Here is a 23,141-nt window from a genome sequence, read left to right as displayed (position 1 = left end):
TGCCGGCGTCATTCATTAGATCACTATACTGTTTGCTTCCTCTCTACATTCTTCCCCTCACAATTCCTCATTTCATTCTTTCATTTTATCATTTTCTCCCCCATTGATGAAGCCACCTTTCACCTCATCACCTCATATACAGAGTCAATAAAAGTATGGGTGGACCTTTCAGGAGCGTACGAGTTCTAGCTGGGGTGAAAATGAATGATGACATGGGAACATCTGGTAAAGATCTGGTAAAGGGAGGCAAGAGTAGGACAAAGCCTGGCAAGTGATAAGTGTGAGGAGGGGGCGTGTTATGAAATGGGTGGAGCAAGTGACAAAGGCTGGAGGCAAAATAAATTGTCAGATTAGGGAAAGATGAGGAGGAATTAAATATAAAGCCGCAGGGAGCGATTTGGGTGGAAAGGCACATGGAAAGGGGGGGGGGGGTGGGAGAGGATAAAAAAAGAAATGGGGGACACAATTGCTAACCATTTTATTCCTCAACCCATTCCCATACTGACTTCTCTGTCCTTCGCCTCCTCCATTGTCAGAGTGAGGCCACATATAAATTGGAGGAACAGCACCTCATATTCCGTTTGGATCATTTACAACCCAGTGGTGTGAACATCGAATTCTCCAATGTCAAGTAATACCTCCTATTCCTCATTCCCATTCTGCCTACCATCTGCCCATATTCATTCATGCGACTTTATATTTCATTCTCCTTCTTTCCTCATCAAACACCCTTTTGTCTTATTTTCATCTCTAACCTTTGTCACTTTGTCCAACTGCCAAACTGCCCCCCCCCCCCCCCCCCCACACCTGAATTCACCCATCACTTGCCAGGTTTTGTCTTCCCTCCCCCCCACCCCACTCCTCCGCCACTCTTTTTCCAGATTTCTCCCCACTACTCCAACCAGTCTGAAAGAAGGGTCCCAAACAGAACATCACCTGTCCATTCCCTCTATAGATGCTGCCTGATCCGGTGAGTTCTTCCAGCACTTTGTGTTTTGCTCAAGATTCCAACATCGAGTTTCTTGTCTTTCCTTGGGAATGGGATTTGGTAGTCCTGTCAATGGGGCAGTATGCAATTAAAAGCTTGCTTGAGAGACAATGCATATTAAAAATCCAAAGAGTCTCAATTAGCACCAGACAATTGCCAATTGCAGGTTAGAGGCAGTGGCCAGGAAATAGAATTTGTGGCAAAGCCAGAAGCCAATAACAACAGATTATCTGCTTATTATTGCACTGTACTTGTGAATGATAACTGGGTATAAATTTGCTGACATATTAACTGCAGTGCAATATAATACAATACAATACAATTTTATTTGTCATTTGAACCTCATTGAGGTTCAAATGAAATGTTGTTTCTGCAGTCATACACACAAGAAAAAGACCAAAGACACAACACAATTCACAACACAATTTACACAAACATCCATCACAGCGCATCTCCTCCTCGCTGTGATGGAAGGCAAAAACCTATCCCTCCCCTGCACTCCCCATTCCCCTCCCGATGTCAGAATCAAAGCCCCCGGCGGGCGATGGTAATTGTCCCGCGGCCATTAACGCCGCGCCGGGTGGTGCAAGGCCTTGTTGTTGGAACCCCGGGTCTTGTTGTTGGAACCCCCGGCGGGCGCTAGCAAAGTCCCACAGCCATTCCAAGCCGCGCGGGGCGATGATGTAAGGCCCCGCTCCAGGCACTCTTCAACCCCGCAACTCGGGCGGGTGAAGTCGCCGTTGCGGAAGCCCCGAAAAGCGGTCTCCCAGCAGGGACCCGCGGGCTCCCGGTATTACTGTCCACCAGACCTGCGGTAAGCCTCCGAATCTCCGGGGGTCCGGTCGCAGCAGCGCGCCACCACCGCTCCTCCCGCTCCGAACTCGGCCAGCTCTATGATGGCGAGTAGGCCCGCAGCTCCGCGACTGGAGCCCTAGGTCATTCCTGCTGGAGGCCGCTCCACGTTGCTCAGCCCCAACGACAACGGAGACCCGACAAGGAAAAGGTCGGGTTCTCCGTGCAGGGGAAAGATTTAAAAAAGTTTCCCCAACCCCCGCCCCCCACACACACACATACCCCGTCAAAAAAAATAAAAACTGCATTGAAACAAGACAAAAAATAATAAAAAGACAGACGGACTGCAGAGGCCGCTGCGACGTGAGTCGCCCATCCCACACAATGGTGATTACATTCAAAGTCCTTCATTGGCAGTTGATTGTTTTGGGATGTTCTAATGCTGTGAAAAGTGCTGTAGAAATGCAAGATGTTCTTAGAAAGAAGATTTCCATTGAATAATTTTCTAAATAGTTTCAGAAGTCTGAGCAGTAGGAGATATTGAGGTAGAGCTCGAAGTGATCAACCTGCTTGTAGAATATTATGTTTTCAAATGACACTGCTAAAGAGGAAGAACCTGGGTTGAGAGACGATGGGAGATAGGAAGAAACTCAGATAACAATGCAGCTATGTAAGTCTACTTAGTTCAAAATGGAATAGAAACAGACGAGGGCGACATGAGCTGCAGATTCACGCGCAATAGTTTGCCACAGTTACGGAGAATGGCAGGTGCAACCCTGCAAAAGCTAATTCGGTGGAACAATGGTAGAGAAAAATAAACAAATGGATTGAACACTAAGAATATTTGGAAATCACCGTTGAAGATTGCCTACAGGCTGATCACAGCTTACCAATAAAGGCATGGCCATTTTTTACATGCTGGTCTAAGGAATGTCAATCATAAAACACATTTGAAAGCTGTCCATGGAATAATATTTCTGCTGTTCCAAATCCCCCAAGTAAAGGAAAAAAATTATACAACACCTCGATAAAAGTTCTTTAAAAAAAAATCATAGTCCAACTTCTCTCTTGTGAAGATATGCAAATTATTATTCCGAATTTACTTTAAATTCCATTTAGCATATTTCCAATCACTCAATAATGACAGCAAGTCAATTGGCCACATCATAACATGCAAATTAAAAAAGGCGCAATTAAAAAAATACACACAGGCATTCAAAGACACCCCAAAACGTCTAGCTTTTTTATTCATATCATCTTTCAGAAGAAAGCCAATTTTTACCTTGATAAAGCCTAGAACCAACTTATGTCCTCGAACTAGTCAGTTTGACCAATGAACCAGAAAATTAAGTCTGGTTATAAGAGATAAATCTTTCCAGATTGCCATTTGTAACAAACTGTGCAGCAGGCAATTGACAAAAATGTGTTAATTTACTTATGAATTAAAAAAAAAAAAATGAATTGAAATATCCAGCTGTTTCCCATTTCATATTAAAGCACTATGTCAAAATGGCTTTTGGTCATTGCTAACTGCAGAATGGAAAAATAATATTGCAAGGAGAGAAATAATTGAAGAAAATGAGTAGAGTGAGAAATGAGAGAACATGCACTGCACAAGCAAGGTGCTATCAGAGAAACTATGCAGATGCAGCAAGGACAGTAAAGGCAGATATAAGAGGGCACAACACGAATGCAGAAAGAGGCTATATACAATGCCCTCCATAATGTTTGGTACAAAGACCCATCATTTATTTATTTGCCTCTGTACTCCATAATTTGAGATATGTAATAGAAAAAAAAAATCACGTGTGGTGAAAGTGCATATAATCAGATTTTATTAAAGGACATTTTTATACATTTTGGTTTCATCATGTAGAAATCACAACTATGTTTATACATAATCCCCCATTTCAGGGCACCATAATGTTTGGGACACATGGCTTCACAGGTGTTTGTAATTGGTAAGGTGTGCTTAATTGGCTCCTTAATGCAGGTATAAGAGAGCTCTCAGCACCTAGTCTTTCCTCCAGTCTTTCCATCACCTTTGGAAACTTTAATTGCTGTTTATCAACATGAGGACCAAAGTTGTGCCAAAGAAAGTCAAAGAAGCCATTATGAGACTGAGAAACAAGAATAAAACTGTTAGAGACATCAGCCAAACCTTAGGCTTACCAAAATCACCTGTTTGGAACATCATTAAGAAGAAAGAGAGCACTGGTGAGCTTACTAATCGCAAATGGACTGGCAGGCCACGGAAGACCTCCACAGCTGATGACAAAAGAATTCTCTCTATAATAAAGAAAAATCCCCCAAACACCTGTCCGACAGATCAGAAACACTCTTCAAGAGTCAGGTGTGGATTCCACTGTCCGCAGAAGACTTCATGAAAAAAGATACAGAGGCTACACTGCAAGATGCAAACCACTGGTTAGCCGCAAAAATAAGATAGCCAGGTTACAATTTGCCAAGAAGTACTTAATCTCCATGGATTGTCACCTTGTCGTGGTGGAGAAGCTTGTGTGGTCCTGAGATCCTGAGATCGATCCCGTCTGGAGCTATGCTCATCGTAGGGACACCCATAGCGGTAAGGTCGGGGGCAGGATTCTGACAAAGAGCAATCCAACCAAGACATCAAAAGTGGAACAGGCGGAGGATGATGGCTGACCTTAGTGGAGCGTCACGACGGCTGGGAAGGCGGATGAAGGCTGCAGCAGAAAAGGGTCTCCGGTCGTCTTGGACTCCATGCCACTGGATACTGACCCAGATCTGTCAAGGACCGTATGGTTGCTGTCTGTTCATTCTACAGCAAGACAATGATCCCAAACATACTGCTAAAGTAACAAAGGCGTTTTTCAAAGCTAAAAAATGGTAAATTCTTGAGTGGCCAAGTCAATCACCCCATTTGAACCGAATTGAGCATGTCTTTTGTATGCTGAAGAGAAAACTGAAGGGGACCAGCCCCAAAAACAAGCATAAGCTAAAGATGGCTGCAATACAGGCCTGGCAGAGCATCACCAGAGAAGACACCCAACAACTGGTGATGTCCATGAATTGCAGACTTCAAGCAGTCATTACATTCAAAGGATATGCAATAAAATACTAAACATGACTACTTTCATTTACATGACACTGCTATGTCCCAAACATTATGGTGCCCAGAAATGGGGGGACTATGTATAAACACGGCTGTAATTTCTACATGGCGAAACCAAAATCTGACAATGTGCACTTTAACTACATGTGTTTTTTTCTATTACAAATCTCGAATTGTGGAGTACAGAGGCAAATAAATAAACTATGGGTCTTTGTCCCAAACATTATGGAGGGCACTGTGCTACTTGTGTAAGAAGGAACTGCAGATGCTGGTTTTAACCGAAGATAGACAAAAAAAGCTGGAGTAACTCAGCGGGACAGGCAGCATCTCTGGAGAAGGAATGGGTGACGTTTTGGGTCGAGACGGAAGAAGGGTCTGGATCTGAAACGTCAACCATTCCTTCTTTCCAGAGATGCTGCCTGTCCCGCTGAGTTACTCCAGATTGTTGTGCCTATCTTCCACCTATTACTTGCCAGGCTTTGTCCTGATCCTCCTCTCTTCCAACTTTCTCCCCCTCCCCCACCGCAATCAGTCTGAAGAAGGGAACTGACCCAAAACATCACCTTTCCATGTTATCCAGAGGTGCTGCCAGACCTGCTGAGCTACTCCAGCATTCTGTGTCTTCCTCAACAACATCTTCATAATTTGGCTGATGATTATGTGTAGATTAAGGTTCTGACAATGTTTAGTAAGATTAGGTTTGACCTGTTTTCAGTGGATTTAGACTTTATTTGCATGGACTAAAATGTGAATCAACTGTATTACAGACACTGCCGGCCAGAATCAAGGATTGCTTGATTATGCAGCTCTGACTAGACTTCCACCAGTATGGGGATTACCAGTTACACTTGAATTTAATGACATTCCCAGGCTTCCCTCAGTATTTGTTAATTGGAAAGGGTTCCTATCTTTTTCCATGTGATTAGTATCACTTGCAGATCTTTTGCCAAGAGTAAGCAAGATACATGGGCAATCCTTCCAGGTATATTCAATGCTTGAGACTGGCTATTGAGGATAAATGTAAAGCCACTTATTCCTGAAAGATGTCCAAGGAACAAAGGAACAAATAGTACAAAGGTCATTGTTCTAAAATTTATTTGTGTAAGTGGTCCACTGGAATGCCACAAATGTGTTTCAGATATCTTAACCAAGACAGAGATACCTTTAAAAACCACCAACCATGATACCAAAAAATGGTGGTGGTTTTCTGGTTATTCCATGGAGGAGAGTTCAAAAAAAGGGCAGCAAAAGACATAGGCTCCATGGATGAGGTGATGGTATAGGATGACAATGCATGCAGTAACATAGAAGTATAATGGTGACAGTCTTAAGAAGGGTCCTGACCCGAAACGTCACGTATCCATGTTCTCCAGGGTTATTGTCTGTTCCGCTAAGTTACGCCAGCACTTTGTGTCTTTTTGTTTTGTAAACCAGCATCTGTAGGTCTTTGTTTCTACATAATGGTGGTTGGAAGTCATTCAGATATGTAAAAACTGTGTAGGAAGGAACTGCAGATGTTGGTTTAAACCAAAGATAGACACAAAAAGCTGGAGTAACTTGGCGGGTCAGTTAGCATCTCTGGTGAAAAGGGATAGGTGACCTTTCGGATCGAGAACCTTCTACAAAAGGGTCTGAAGAAGGATCTCGACCCAAAACATCACCTTTTCTCCAGAAGTGCTGTCAAGCCCCCTGATTTACTACAGCTTTTTGTGTCTATCTTCAGCTATGCAAGGTAGACAAAAATGCTGGAGAAACTCAGCGGGTGAGGCAGCATCTATGGAGAGAAGGAATTGGCGACGTTTCGGGTCGAGATCCTTCTTCAGACTGATACAAGGTATGCTTCTTCAGCTATGCAAGGTTCACTTTGCCTCTGGCAATGCCCACAGATGAAATTTTGATGGCAACACCTCTTTACTTTGCATGCCTTTATAAATGCATCCTGTTAAATCCCTATTGTTCAACTCCAGGCCATAGTATTTACATTGCACACGTGAAAAGTTAATTTGTCATCACAAACATAATTATGGCGGACTTGAAAATAGCAAGAATCTTTTTGATTGCACAAACAAAATTCTCAAAGACATATTAGGAATTTACCATGTTCAACTTTGCTTTATTCAGCAGAAGTGGAGATGGGCTGCTCAAATCTGTGACCTAAAACCCATAATGTTCTGGCTAACATATCATTCTATTTTGAAAAAAATGGAGTGCCCCCAGATCCCAAAATTGGCCGCACCTGTGCAAGAGTCAAAATTGACCACGAGAGCAAAAGTTAAGAGAGTAATGGTTATGCCTCGATCAGACTACCATCTCCAACACCATTGCAATATTTATAGGGAAGGAATAATCGGAAAATGATGAGTGGACCTACAAGGCGAATATGACAAGAATCATCTGCTATATCATTATAGGGTTTGATTAATTAGTTCAACAAGATGCAGGTGTCTTCATCTTCCCTAATGCAATGAAAATATTAAGCCCTTTATGGCATTAAATTCAGAAATAGAAAATCTGCAGTTTACTTTGGCAGCTACTTCAATTCGCCCATTATTTTTGTTGGCTCCAAACCATTCTTTCCTATTAAGAAATAAAATACTCCTTTAGACTGCATAATGCTAGAAAGCTTGAGCAAACCTTGAGATAACCTTGTCGCGCAAGCTAACTATTTTTCTCATCCTTTGGGGTGCAGAAAACCTCAAAGCCCAAATGTTTAATATCCAAGTTGAAACAGAATATTTAATGTGGCCATTGCACCCACTGCGCCATTTGTTTTTGGTGGGTGGGGAATCTGAAAGCAATATATTAATGAAGCAATTGAAGTTACTCCAATTCAATATATGCTCTGTACCACTCAGCATCCCCAACTCCACTCCATCTTCCACTTACTTCCATCCCTCGCACAAACTACCAACTCCTCTCCCCACAACAGACACACAGACATCCAGAGAAGCAGAAGTCAATGCAGGATGAAAGATAAAGGCAAGCTAAGTTATTTCAGTTGTTGTTGTTGAAGGGAATGTCAACAATATATATTGCAAAATAGAATCTAAAGTCTAACGCATTTACAATGCAATCCTACCAATATGCCCCACCAATTAAAAAACTGTGGTTGGTCCATTTTTCACAAAATCCCAGTTTACAAAAAAAACATTCTCACCAGAACTGTAGATCATAGTTTTGGAACCACAAGATTTTGTAAAAAAAAAATTAAGCAAAAAATACCAAGAGTTAGTCATAAATTAAATTTACATTTAATTATTTTAAATTTACATTTGTATATGTTGAAACAGAAAAATCTGAAAAATATCTCCAATCTGTTTAAAGTAATGGAAAATGTTTTTATTGTCTTAAATTAGCTCTATAGTTGCCACGGAAAGCTTGAACTGCATATTCATACAATTTTAGCACATTCTCCAAAACAGTGAACATGATTAAAACATTAGCTACTGATTCTTTCGTGTATCATGACCAAGGCCTAGAATTAGCCATGGGTGCTATATAGATTATGCAGGATTAAGGTCACTGAGACAGGACAGAATCATGAGTTCTGTGAGAAAATTTATGGTGAATGGATAAATTAAATTGATTTATTTTAAAATAAATTACAGCACACAAATTATTTTTATTATTTTAAATATTTTAAATTAAGCTACACTTGTAGAAATGAGTTCCTGTCATCTGTTAAAATGAGAACAAAAATTCTGAAAGTTGGAGTTAATCCAGAAGTCAATACTAATTTTAGGGACTAAAACACTGCATTTAAAAATGACAGGATCTGCACATTTTTATTGTGAAATGTATTTATGCTTTGTTTGTTAGATATCTTGTAGATAATCCTTCGAAACAAGTGATATTGTAAGTTTAGCCAAAAAGAAAAAGGAAGCTGAAATCGTACAAGGCCCTTGAGGAATATAAAGGAAGCAGGCAAGCAATTAAAAGGGCTAAAAGGGACCATAGAATATCGTTGCTAAGTAGAAATATGATGAATCCCAAGGTATTTCAAAGTATATTAAGCGAGAGGGTAGCTCGGTAAAGGGAGGTACACTCAAGGATAACGGAGGGAATTTATGTATGGTGCCAGAGGAAATGGGGAACGTTTGTCATGAGTGTGCATTGCATTGATATTCAACAAAACAGAAAAGGATAATAATGAGATTAAGGAGAAGTATGTTGAAATTCTAGCACACGTTGATATCAAAGAGGTGGTAGTTTTGAGACGTCGTGAAAAACATTAGGATAGATATGTCCCCAGGACTTGGTGGAATCTATATGGTGGAATCCTGGTGGAAAAGCAGGCAAGGATTTTGCTGGGGCCTTGAAAGAGATCTTTATATTTTCTTTACGCACAAGCATGGTCCAAGAGAACTGGTGTAATAAACATTGTTCCTTTGTTTAAGAAGGGCAACAGTGATAATCCAGAAAATTAGAGGCTGGCGAGTCTTATATCAATGATAGAAAAATTATTGGATGAGATTCTTAAGGGCAAGATTTAGTCTCATTTGCAAATGCATGGACCTATTTGAGATAGTCAACATGACCTTATGCAGGAGAGGTCCTAGCTCATGAATATGATTTGAGTTTATTTTGGAGGTGTAAAGATGACGTATGTGTGGAGGGCAGTAAATGTAGTCTCTACCTGGACTTTAAAGTATTTAACAAGGATCGTCATGATAGGCTGGTTCAAAAATTAAATCACAAGATCCATGGAGAGTTGGTAAACTGGATAGAAAATTGGTCTGGTCATTGCACTCAGAAGAGAGTGGTGGAGAGGTTTTTTTCTGACTGAAGACCTGTGACCAGTGGTATTCTGCAAGGATCATTGCGGAGACCTCTCTATTGGACAAATGTTTTTTGTTTGTGATATATTAAATTATAAAATAAGAAAAAATTAACTCGCCGAAAAATCGCTACTACCATAGGATACCTCATTGGGTTTTTGACAAGCATTAGAGGTTTGGAGCCTCCGTGCTTTAACGGTCATTGTGACAATGGACACCAAGCACAACGACCGTTACTGAACCATTGCTAGGCAGAATACCAGACATGTTACTGTATTTTTCTCCTGGTATTGATGAAGATATTTCCCTAGATCATTATCAAAACGTATATGTATGAGGGGCCATATGAAGTTTATTATGAATTAAATAAATATTCATGACTTGAGTTTTTAATGTCACATTTTTGGTGTCCGAAATGGTGGTAAAACGATGGAAATTTGCTATGAAAAAAGTTTTTGAATTTTGGGCTTGAAGTAATCTAATTTATATGTTATTTGTATCCGGTTCGAATCCCGCTTGGAGTGCATACTGTCGTTGTGTCCTTGGGCAAGACACTTCACCCACCTTTGCCTGTGTGTGAATGTGTGTGAGTGATTGGTGGTGGTCGGAGGGGCCGTAGGCGCAGATTGGCAGCCACGCTTCCGTCAGTCTGCCCCAGGGCAGCTGTGGCTACAGAAGTAGCTTACCACCACCGAGTGTGACTGAGGAGTGAATGAATAATGCGATGTAAAGCGCCTTGAGTATTAGAAAGGCGCTATATAAATCCCATCCATTATTATTATTATTATTATTATTTGTATGGTTTCACATGACGGGTAGATTTTTGCTAAAAACAATGTAATGGTGTAAAAACCTGAATAATAATCTCGTTCCTCAAAATCTCTCCAGTATTGTAAAAAGACTCATATAGTAACTTAACCCTAATATTACGTGTACCAAGGTACAATGAAAAGCTTTTGTTACGCGCTGTACCGTTCTAAATGTCATGTGAGAGGTTCAAAACAATTATCTAGCACTGCTAGATAATAATAAATTTACGTTTGATGGCAGGTGAAATATTAACAGCGGTCACATGTTTTTGCATTATCTATTTTTTCAACCATGATAGTGTGTTTTATGAAAAACTATTCCATATCTACCTTTGTTAAACATAACCTCTTACTATTTTGGTATATCAAGTACAACTACTCCCCCCCTCCCCCACAGATAGTATTATCGGTGTGGATTTTGCATGTTTTCTCTGTATGCATGGGTTTCCTCTGGGTGCTCCAACTTTTCCCCCACATCCCAAAAACGTATAGTTGATAGGTTGCTTGACCACTATAAATTGCCCCTGGTGTGCAGGTTGAGTAGTCGAACCTGGGCAGGACATGATGAATATATGGGGAAAATGAAATTAGGATTAGTGTTAATGGATGGTTGGCACACTCTGATCTGAAGGGCCCGTTTCAGTGTAGTCTTTGTCTTTTACTGATTTGGCACAATTAAACACCATGGACAATCCAGGCAGCACATTTTAAGTGTGATTCAATTGTTTTAATGTGCACATGGATAGACTAGATATGCTATAAATGTTCCCTCTTAGATCAAAGTATGTTGAGTTATTAGAAATAGTCAAATTAAGGGCCAGCCAAAGTAAAGAAAGATAAATATTTTACATTAACAGAAGAATCAGTAACCAGAGAGCTTAGATTAAAACACTTTGGCATATGATTCAAAGACGAAATAGGAAAAAGAAAGCTTAATATGTGAAATAAGGGCAATAATAACATATTTAATAGTGGAACTCCAAAGCAGTGAATAAATAAAAGGAATGATAACTCGATGACCTTAAGGGAAAATCCAGCAAACTGGGCTGCTCCAATAAAATGCCACAGAAACTTAATGTGTCCTGCAATTATTCTACAGACAGTTCATGTAAAATAGAAATTCCCATTATTTTGCCAATTTGCACAACTGTGAACTTTAGCTTTCAGCTTGGAGTGTTCAAAACAATTACTCTATTTATTCTATCTTAATCACCTCCATTAAATCTGGTCTAAGATTTCCTACTCGGGTAATCCAATCATCTGGAACTATTCTGGTACATCCGCTCTAAACCTAAACCATCATTAGGTATATGAATCCTACAAATAATAACTTGAATTAGATTTCATGACAAAAACAGTGAAAAGTATTTAATTTTACATGGTTCTACAATGGTGACCAGTGCATCTGGGATCTTGCATGGTGCTAAAGTCCAAAATCCAGGGGGACAGTTGATGTGAATGTGGCAGAATGGGAAATTGCACAAAATTAAGAGTCTGCATGCATGTGTGTTTGCAATTTATTAATGCCAGGGTTCTGACCTGAAACATCACTGTTCTTTTTCTCCAGAGATACTGCCTGACCCGCTGAGTTACTCCAGCATTTTGTTTCTACAATCATAAAGCCTGTTTGTAATCTGTGTTATTTTATATAAAATGTATAATCAGTGATATCAATCTTATCTGCTTAAAATCATTGCATTCATTTGGAAGTAACTTGACATTGCTAATAAAACAATGACAAATATAAATTTAACTTTATTAGGCTGCCTTCACTGAAGAACAACTGAAGTCGCTTCATGATTACCAAAACTAATTTGGCTTCTTTTTCCAATGCAGTACAAAATATTGTATTTCAAGCTACCACACTCAACGCGTTATTTAGAAATCACTAACATATAAAATGTCGTACTCATTCCGTGAGTGATAAATTGGACTTTGGTACAGTTTAAGTGAGAAAAGTTTGTAATGTTATAAAATTGATACACAATCCAGTATTATATAGGGTCATTATCCACCAGATAATGTACTTTATTATTCGCCGCAGGATTCCCAGTTGTCTGTCATAATTAAATCGCATAATAAAACAAATGTTTGTAGAATGTTATATTTGATTGAAGTGTAATAATTTAAAAGCTCTCACACCAACCTTCCTTCAGTTCCTGTTTTTAAAGTACCAAATGTGGAAAAATATAGATGTTTCATAATTATATCATTGCGGAATTTAATTTATATATTAAAAAGCTACAGCCACATTATTGAACAAACATTCTTATCAAACGCCTTCACCTTCAAGTAGGCCTGTACCTACACTCCAAAATTCTGTCCCAAATGTGATACAGAAGTAGTGCAAGTTATTTTTTTACTATCAAAATGTTCTAAAAGTCATGCCTTAGCAGAGTCAACTCTAAAGATTAAACTTACCAAACAGATTTTGGAGTACAGTTTCTTGTCTGAGACGTTCCACCTTCTCCCTACTATCTAATTCAACAATACAAGTGCTGTCTCGTGTGGTTTGGAGAACAATTTGAATAAACATCAGACAATATCATCATTGTGCATGGGTGGTTTCTAGACTGTTTAAAATTAACCACCCATTGTACATGACAGTTTCTTGCTTAGCACTCGTTGGCAGTGTCGTTTACTATTTCTATAGGGATCATTTAATTAACAGCCTTACCTTTCTAGTATTAATTAAAAAAAACATAAGCCATGCATGGACTTGTTGAAACTTGATTTAAAATTTTGAAACTACTAACTTTCACGAAGCGATGATTTTCCTCTTACAGGTCATTCTTGAATATTAAACAATTTCTATTTTTAAAGTAATCTGTTAGTCGCTTTTGCCATTAGTTGGAATATGCACAACATTCACTCATTCTGGTAACCATATCTCCATAGTACTGTAATGAAGTATATCAGAAACAGATAAGACCGATTCGAAAGAACAATTGGCAAAAGTGGTATGAGAGAGGAAACTAATTCTGCAATTGAATTGATGTATGTCTGCCAGAATTTTGAATTTAACAATTTTAAAATTAATAATATTATGGTAGCTCATTTATATGAAGGGGTGTTTGACCTGGTCTGTAATGTATCATGGAAGATTAACTCACCCATTATATGGTTTTGATGTTGGTCACGGTGGAAAACTCACTGGATTGTCAAGAAATTGTTTACTTTTCAGGTGTGCCTGTCTTCCTTTGTTGAAAGGTTCTGTGGGTGAATATCCTTATCATGATAATGTTCTTTCTAAAATTTCTCATACACCCATTATAACAGCACGAAAAGCAATGTCCAGGAATCTATAGGTTGAAAGGAACTTAACAATAACTATGAAGAGTTGGATTACAAAATTGTATGAATTGACAACAATCAAAGACAAGCAAACTTTCTGACCTACAAATAGTTAAATATCACAAACAATTTTAACAGAGTGGACAATGTGGTACAAAGATAAGATATGGGCTTTCAACATCAACAGCTCAGTCAGTGTCAAGTGCAGGAAGGATCATGGTATTAATTAGAAGCTCAATAGCTCCTGGATTTGATCTGCAATTTACTTCAAAAAATATACCTGCATTTGAAAAATCCCTTTCTTGACAGCAGGCAGAAACTAAATATATTTCTGACAATGTAGAAGCTCTTGAAATTTCATCACTATTAGAGTGTCAGATATGTGGCAGTAATTTGAGTGCCGGAGGTGGAGAGGGTCAGAGACGTTGACGGAGCAAGTGAAATATTTTTCTGTAGCTTTCCATTAATCAACTGGTCAAAGGTCTGCTCTATTTCTTTCGATTTTTTATCGAAAGATGAGAATTATTTTTTATATTTCAAAATATCCCTTTGGATTTATAATGGAACTTACAAAGGCTTGGAAGTGAGCGTTTAAAAGCTCCTGTAACAAGGGCTAACAGAGTTGACAGGTGTACATTAGTAGTACACCAGTTACAACGTACATCATCTCCAAGATGTACTGCAGCAACCTACCACACCTTCTTCAATAAGACCTTCTACAAACTTGATTCCTACGGTCAACAGGCTCAGACAGGTGGTGCATGGGAATGTCATCACCACCACATTTCTCTCCAAATTATACAGCATCTCAACTTCAAAATAAATTACTGATTCTCTTTGTCTTTGCCTCACTGACAGCTCAACATCAACATCAAAGGAATTATGCATAAGATTGTCATGTTTTGCTTCCCCATGACCCTAACATCCCCCACGAGTGAAGAAAAAAAAAAAATCTTCAAGAGCATGTAACAAAATAATGACTATTTATTTTCTTCATTCAGATGAATAGAGTTAGACCTAAATAAACAGTAATATTCACAAGGAAATAGATTGCCCTGTGTGCATGTTTGACCTGAAATGTAAATAAGTCTATCGATGTCTCCAGTGCCAGATTGTTTCAATTTAAAATTAATTATTAATTAATTAAACATTTTCTAATGAGGTATTGATCACCAATTGTTTATAAGGCACCAATTAACAAGATAAATAAAATGCGTGGAGATGCTCTCATTGGATTGGCAGGGATCTCGTGTAGGATAGTCAATAGTCAGATTTATTCGTCACATACACAATAAAGTGCAGTGAAATGAACTTGCCAGCAGCGGTGCAATAAAAAAGAACACACAATACACAATAAAAAGGCTAGAAGTTGGAATGGAGGATAGTGCGGGAAAGGTTAATGGACAGAATAGGCAGATGAAAGGCGGAGATCGAGGAAGGGGGGTTGGTTTAAACTGCACGGATTTTTTTTGATGGAATGTTCTGGGGCTAGGATGATCAACCTACAAGAAATAAATCTATCCTTTGTGCAAAGTACAACTCCAACCATTGGAATATTTTCCCTTGATGCTCACCAACGTCACTTTCACCAAAAAGGTATTTTCTTGTTTTCAGTTCCTCTTCCCTACAACCAGTCTGAAGATGGGTTCCAACCCAAAAATCACCTATCCATTTTTCCAAAGATGCTGCCTGGCCTGCTGTGTTTCTCCAGCATTTTGTGTCTCACTCTCACCAAGTTGCTTTGAAGGTATACCCAGGCAATTGCTGCCCAGTGATAAGGGGAGTTACTTTTATTTCTAGTTCACTCGTTTTTATTTAAACAATTGTTAATTTATACAATTCTATGCCTAGTGATTTCCTATGGCACTCAGTTATTGCAGGCCTTTATTCTTCCCTAAGTATCCATGGAGAAACATGTTATGCCTATTGACTTGCTGGAGGCTTCCAGGACTCATGTGTACCAGAGAGGTTAGAACACATTCCGGGACAAACATAGAAACATAGAAAATAGGTGCAGGAGTAGGCCATTCGGCCCTTCGAGCCTGCACCGCCATTCAATATGATCATGGCTGATCATCCAACTCAGTATCCTGTACCTGCCTTCTCTCCATACCCCCTGATCCCTTTAGCCACAAGGGCCACATCTAACTCCCTCTTAAATATAGCCAATGAACTGGCCTCAACTACCTTCTGCGGCAGAGAATTCCAGAGATTCACCACTCTCTGTGTGAAAAAAGCTTTCCTCATCTCGGTCCTAAAAGATTTCCCCCTTATCCTTAAACAGACATGTCACAAGGATCCCCAAAATGCTGCTTAACTATTGAATCCTTGATGTCAGTTATAAGAATCTGTCAGCTTTGTGCCACATTTTGATCTGCCAGAAAATATTTAAGAACAAATTATTCCACTACATCTGGCTAATTAGAAAGAAACACATTTCAAAAGCATCTCCAATTTACTGATGCAACCCAATGGCATAGCAGAGATAAAAGAAACTCAAAATGCAATACTATCTGAACACAATTTAATGACTCATAATAGCTTGTGACAAAAATTTGTCAACTTCGTTTGGAAATCAGCATCTGAGCTAGCATTGGCATTTATTACACTTCACCACACACCCCACATATAGGACACAGTGTTCATTGGCCAAAGGACAAAGGACATTTATTGTCACATACACCAATTGGTGTAGTGAAATTTGACTTGCCATGCAGCACACAGATAAAGATAAGACACAACATTAAAGAATTTAACAATAAACATAAAAGTCAAGTCAAGTGAGTTTATTGTCATGTGTCCCTGATAGGACAATGAAATTCTTGCTTTGCTTCAGCACACAGAACATAGTAGGCATTTACTACAAAACAGATCAGTGTGTCCATATACCATAATATAAATATATACACACATGAATAAATAAAACAGATAAAGTGCAAATAAACTGATAATGGGCTATTAATGTTCAGAGTTTTGTTTGCGTTGAGTTCAATAGCCTGATGGCTGTGGGGAAGTAGCTATTCCTGAACCTGGTTGTTGCAGTCTTCAGGCTCCTACCTTCTACTTGAAGGTAGTAGGGAGATGAGTGTGTGGCCAGGATGGTGTGGGTCTTTGATGATACTGCCAGCCTTTTTGAGGCAGCGACTGCGATAAATCCCCTCGATGGAAGGAAGGTCAGAGCCGATGATGGACTGGGCAGTGTTTACTACTTTTTGTAGTCTTTTTCTCTCCAGGCGCTCAAGTTGCCGAACCAAGCCACGATGCAACCGGTCAGCATGCTCTCTACTGTGCACCTGTAGAAGTTAGAGAGAGTCCTCCTCGACAAACCGACTCTCTGTAATCTTCTCAGGAAGTAGAGGCGCTGATGAGCTTTCTTGATAATTGCATTAGTGTTCTCAGACCAGGAAAGATCTTCAGAGATGTGCACGCCCAGGAATTTGAAGCTCTTGACCTTTTCAACCATCGACCCGTTTATATCCCCCCACAATGGTTCCCACTGTGAGGGAAGGCACAAGTCCAGTCCCCATCCTCACCCATAGTCGGGCCTATTGAAGCCTCCGCAGTCGCCGCTACAGCGGCCCGATGTTCCAGGCTGTTCTCGCCGGGTGATGGTGCTCCGGCGTCGGGAGATGCAACAATCACAAAAGAGCAGGAAGTAATGCAATTCTTACCAGCTAAGGCACTGCATTCATATAATCGGAATGGATTCTTAGTCATTGGTTGAGCATAAAGATGTCAGAATGTAGTTTTGTGCCTTTGAGGGAAAGGATTAATTTCAAAATAAAACATCGTGATTTTCATTGTGACGGGATAAGGGGAGGTTTCATTAAAAACCCCATTGATTATGAGGTGGCGGAATAGGGGGAGGTGAGTGGGGAAGCAGGGGGCTAGAGGGAGAGGAGGGAGGTAGGGAGGGTGAGTGAGGGGAAAGTGGGGAAGGTGAGGAGGGAGAGTGGGGAGGAGGGGGGGGGGATAGAGGGAGAGGAGGGGTAGTGGGGGAGGTAGGGTGTGAGGGATAGGGGCAGGGCAAAGGGGGTGGTAAGGAGGGAGAGTGGTGGGTGGGATTGGGGGGAGGTGAGGAGTGGGGTAGAAGGGGATAGAGGAGGGGGATAGGGAGGGGAGATGGCTTATGGTTTGAGGGGAAAGGTGAGGGAGGGAGAGGTAAGGGAGGGAGGGAGTGGTGGAGGGGACGAGAGGGGAAAGAATTGGGAGGGTGAAGAGGAGGGAGAGTGCTGGGGAATGAGGGGGAATGGAGGAGGAAGGGTAGGGATGGCAAGGTAAAGGAGGAGTGGAGGGGAAGAGGGAGGAGGGAAGGTGGGGTGAGGGGAGGAAGCAGAGGAGGGTGGGGAGAGAGAGGATAATGGAGATGGGGAACAGGGGATTGAAGAGGGAGAGTGAGATGCGTTTACATTGATTTTATATTTTACATGTTATTGCCATTTTTTTAAACTTAAAAACGTCGCAGTCTCGCTCCCACTTGCCGGCCGCGCCTGTGCAGTTGGGGGAATAACGCATTTGGAGCATTGTGTTCAGTTTCGGTCGTCCATGTAGAGCTTTGGAAAGGATGCAGAGCGGGTTTGCCAGAAAGATGCCTGGATTACCGGGTATTAACTATAGGGTGAGATTAGACAGTTTGGATTGCTTTCTCTGGAGGTGGCGGGAAGACCTGATATAAGCGTATGTGTCTTTTTACAATACTGGAGAGATTTTGAGGAACACGATTATTATTCAGGTTTTTACACCAATACACTGTTCTTAACAAAAATCTACCTATCATGTGAAACCTTATAAATAAGATATAAATTAGATAACTTCAAGACCGAAAGTCAAAAACTTTTATCATGACAATTTTTCATCGTTTTACCACCAATTTGGACACCAAAAATGGGACTAAAAACTCTGCCATGTTTAGTCATGAATATTTAATTCATAAATAAACTTCATATGGCCCATACATATACATTTTGATAATGATCTAGGGAAATATCTTCAAAACCAGGAGAAAAATACAGTAACATAAAGATAATACAGTACAGTAAAGATCCCGTAACGGGCATTGTGTTTTGTGTCCATTGTCACAACGACCGTTATCGGGGTCGGTACCTCCATAAGTTAAACCACGGAGGCTAAAAACCTCTAATGCTTTTCAAAACCCAACATGGTATCCTATGGTCGTAGCGATTTTTGGGCGAGTTAATTATTTTTTCTTATTTACCAATTTAATATATCAAAAACATCGTGGTGTCAAAAACGCAACGATCGTTTACAAAATATTTTCCGACTTTTTAAAATCAATTAAAAAAAATGTTTGGACATAAATTGGTCATCAAAATTAAGAAACTGAGCCAATCTTCAATTTGGCAATACTGTCTCTTGTTTACCTTTCGTACGGACCAAGTCACTCACTTCATTCCTTCGTGTCAACTTCTGGAAGCTCCACAACGACCGTTAGAGACATTATACTTAATAAAAAATCAGCCCAAATCAAACGTTCTGACGAATCATTGGCCATCGATATAGCTCAAATCCATAAGATAATGTACCGTTTAGATTACGTTGGTGAAAATCTTTGGTTTTCACTAATAATGTAACGTTCGTTTTCTGGGACACCAAACCTTTGAGTGTCCACCGCAACGTACGTTTGTGTGTATGATGTGTAACGCACGTTGCGGTGGCCACTCAGATGGATGCAGTATTCTACTGCAGTATTCTACTACAGTGGGCGGTGATTGCCTGGAATGTGCTGCCAGGAGTGGTGGTTGAAGCAGATATGGTAATGGCATTTAAAAGACCTCTGGATACACAGGGAATGGAGGGATATGGGTTATGTGCAGGTAGATAAGTGATGGTCTTGGCAGGTTGCAGGTATTGGTGCAGGTATTGTGGGCTGAAAACCGTGTTCTTCTGATGTACTACTCCATGCTCCAGATTAAAATGTCAAGAAACCAATTTGTCCTTTATTATCAGCTAACAGATCAAACTATTGCAATTGCTCTGACTGCAGTCATTATTTAAAAGTGTCTTCACTGCACAGACAATTTAGGTAATGATTTTCTAACTACTTTCCTAATTTTCCCAACCATTTAACCAACTGGAGCCGACTACAATTTATATTTACGGAGTTCCTTTAACTTTGTAGAACACTTTGCAGGAAAGCGTTCAAATAAAATTTGAAATTGAAAGTCCTCACAATGAAAGATGACTTAAAGCTTGATCAAAGACTTAAGTTACACCTAAAGTAGGTATGTTGCAAAGCCTACCTGAAGCGTCTTTGAAAATCTGTCGCTGCGGGTGTGCGCGATTTTGGCGCCGTTTAGAGGGGGGCGGGTTTAAAACGCGATTTTCTCTAGGCTGTTCAAATCGAAGATGTTCAGCCTACTTAATTATTAACGAAAAATCGCTGGAAGACCCCGTCGCAAAAGCTATTATTAGGTTTAAAGGCCTTGAATAATAGTTATAGTAGTTTAAAAATCAATCTCTAAACCCGCGACCGCCAGCAACCGCAGGGTCTCATAAAGCAAACCACAGAAGGTAGGTTGTATATTTTTACATTAAAAAGGGCTTCTAAAGATCCCTTTATACAAAGTTTAATATTGCGAGTAGCTCAATTTGGGCCCATTATATCGCGCAGTATTTTTCTGGGCATTTGGGGCACAAATCTACCGCAATGTGAACGTTCTAAACTAGCGCGTTCCACAGAGACCCACTAGAAAGCTGATTTAAATGGGCATTTATTTACAGCAATTGAACACTGAATTCCTTCCATTTGGTCTATAAATTAATGTAAATGAGATTTAAAAATCATGTTTTATTGTGAATTATTTGTGAATATTATTTGGACATTTAGGCTATTTAAAAATGTTAATCATTTATTAAGAAATGGATAGATGTTTAGATCTAGTAATTGAAGTCTGAAATTAGCTACAATTAGGTAACTAACTAATTATATGCTTTAATTTCAGGTCATCCAAGTAAGATTATTTTATATTTGTTTCAGAATGCTTCAATCTATGATAACTGAAAATTTCATTCAGTTCTCTTAATTTATAAGAAAGTTATGGGCTTTTGACTGTTCACGATCACAACTTTTTTGTTATGTCCATAGAAAATCAATAGGGAACAAGATGCTCATTTCCGAGTATGAAAATGGCCATAACTTTTTAAATACTTGAGATATGAAAGTGAATTAGGTGTCAAATTAAACTTATTTTTATGCTTTATCTGATGGGATAAATTACAGACTTGATTTTTAAAATCTCAAAATTTTGTAACATTGCTACCTAAAGTGTTCACTAAAACAGGAAAGGGAAATAAATAGTTGGAAAACTTTGGGTAGAATTTCAGACTTTTGGTCTTTGGCAGCTAAGTCTTAGTTGGCAATGGTGGTTCAATTAAATTCCAATGTAATGAAGAGCCACAAAGGCTCTCAAAGGGTTTCAATAATTTAATAACAAACAGTGATTGGGAAAGTGGAGACCATGGAAATACGTGAAAATAATGAGAGATTTTAAATCAAGGTCTGCCTTTACCAGGAGCTAACATAACGCCAGGATGATAGGTGAATGGGATTTGATGCGAGTCACAATGCTTGGAACAGAACTTGGAATTACCTCAAGTTTATGGACGGTGGGAGCGCATATGCTCTACACCGCTACAACAGTGGTATCAGCTGATAAAACACAAAAATGTTCACATGCAAGAGGAAAGATAAAACGTTACCAAAGCAACAGACAAGATCATCAACCATGCTGTAAAGTCAAAGGTCTTCATCAATAACCTGAATTCCACAAGCAATTTGAGAGTTCTGCACTGCTATCAATCAACAATTTAAGAATTCTAGTAAAAAACAAAAGTTAATGAGAATCTCCATCAACTGATGGTACTGCAATAGAAAAAATTATTGGAAAACCATTTCAGACAAACATCATTACAGAAATTCGGTTGCACCCGCTGAGGGTGCACCCGCTGAGTTTCTCCAGCTTTTTTGTGTACCTACTATGTTTACATATTCTGTTGTGCTGCTTCAAGTAAGGATTTCATTGTTCTAACTGGGACGTGAGAGAATAAAACACTCTTGACTTACATCACTAATGTGTGGGATAGAACTAGTGTACAGGTGATCGGTGGTTGGCGTAGACTCGGTGGGCCGAAGGGCCTTTTTCCACACTGTATCTTCAAATTAAACTAAAAACACTAAAACCAGAGGAAATCTAGTCACCCAATTTCTTCTATCCAGAGATGCTGGCTGCTCCATGGAGTTCCCCTGCACAATGCATGGAATAGTCTTCACCCTACCATAGTTTCCCGACCAGATGCAACTAAATTTAAAGTAGCTCTTATCTCCCAAGAACCCTTTTTTGCTTAAGTTCAAGTCAAGAGTCAAGAGAGTTTTATTGTCATGTGTCCCAGATAAAAAGTTCAGTGTGTCTATATACCATACATATATATACATATATATACATCTACATATGCACATATACATACATATATATACACACACACACACACACACACACACAATAAATGAACAGATAAAGTGTAATAGGCTGTTATTTTTCAGAGTTTGGAGTTAGTGGGTCCACTCCTGTTTAAATTCCATTTGGAATATTTCTGGAGGACCAGGAAACCAAGAAGCACGAGTTACTCCAGGGATTGACTCCACTTCCAGGGAGTGATTCTGCGTTGGTTTTCAGTGGTCGCGGCGACCGGACAGCAATGGCGGCCAGATCTCCCAAAATGCAAAGGGAGGGAGAAAGTAGCCGACGCCGACCAGTTGCCGTGGCAGTGCGCATGTGCAGGGGGAGGACATGCAAGCCACGGTAGTGCGCATATGTAAGGCAGCCGGCTGTGCCGGCGGATGAGGAGCGAGCGGAGAGCGGAGACCCGGACACGGATACGGATGGCGGGCGGAGACGGAGAGTGATACATGGAGAAAGAGAGTGGGGCCCACTCAGAATTAAACGATAGGTGTCCCGGTTGCTTGCCAAGCCGGGCAAAAGGGCGTGGCATTTAGGTTGCCCGGCGGCACTTTAGGTCGCCATTGGCACCCGGGCAACCGCTAATTTCAAATCCCGCTGTACCCTATAGTATTCAAAACTGCGATTAATGAAAGGCAGCATCCCTTTACCTTCTTAATCACATTATCTACCTGCGCTGCTACCTACAAGGATATTTGGGTTTGTATGCAAAGATCGTTCTGCTCCTCAATGCTCCCTAGGACCTTAATGTACCGTATTTTCCAGCAATGAAGACTCTAGTTTTCACCCTAAAATAAGGCCCAAAAATTTAGCTGCGTCTTGGAGGTCGAAAGTTAGATTGTAGTCCAAGAAAGATAGACTTGGCGGTTGCAGCGGCTGTAAAAGGACAGCACCGCTGGGGGGGGGGGG

General features: G+C 40.1%; 1 protein-coding gene across 16 annotated transcripts in view; it reads right to left on the bottom strand.

The window, feature by feature from the left end:
* tanc2 (tetratricopeptide repeat, ankyrin repeat and coiled-coil containing 2) overlaps positions 1-23,141 on the bottom strand; it is a 438,455-nt gene that overhangs the window by 293,105 nt on the left and 122,209 nt on the right. The window contains exon 1 of one of the 16 annotated variants that reach the window (XM_033035124.1): positions 13,575-14,058. The exons of the other annotated variants lie outside the window; for them this stretch is intronic. Coding sequence (XP_032891015.1) covers positions 13,575-13,578 — 4 coding nt within the window. The 5' untranslated portion in view covers positions 13,579-14,058. Of the gene's footprint in view, positions 1-13,574; positions 14,059-23,141 lie in introns of those variants that run through there. 16 annotated transcript variants of the gene reach the window in all.

Source organism: Amblyraja radiata, chromosome 16 (genome assembly GCF_010909765.2).
Source record: "Amblyraja radiata isolate CabotCenter1 chromosome 16, sAmbRad1.1.pri, whole genome shotgun sequence".
Classification (NCBI taxonomy): domain Eukaryota; kingdom Metazoa; phylum Chordata; class Chondrichthyes; order Rajiformes; family Rajidae; genus Amblyraja; species Amblyraja radiata.
The sequence above is the reverse complement of the archived record's forward strand: the minus strand, read 5'-3'. Positions and strand labels throughout refer to the sequence as shown.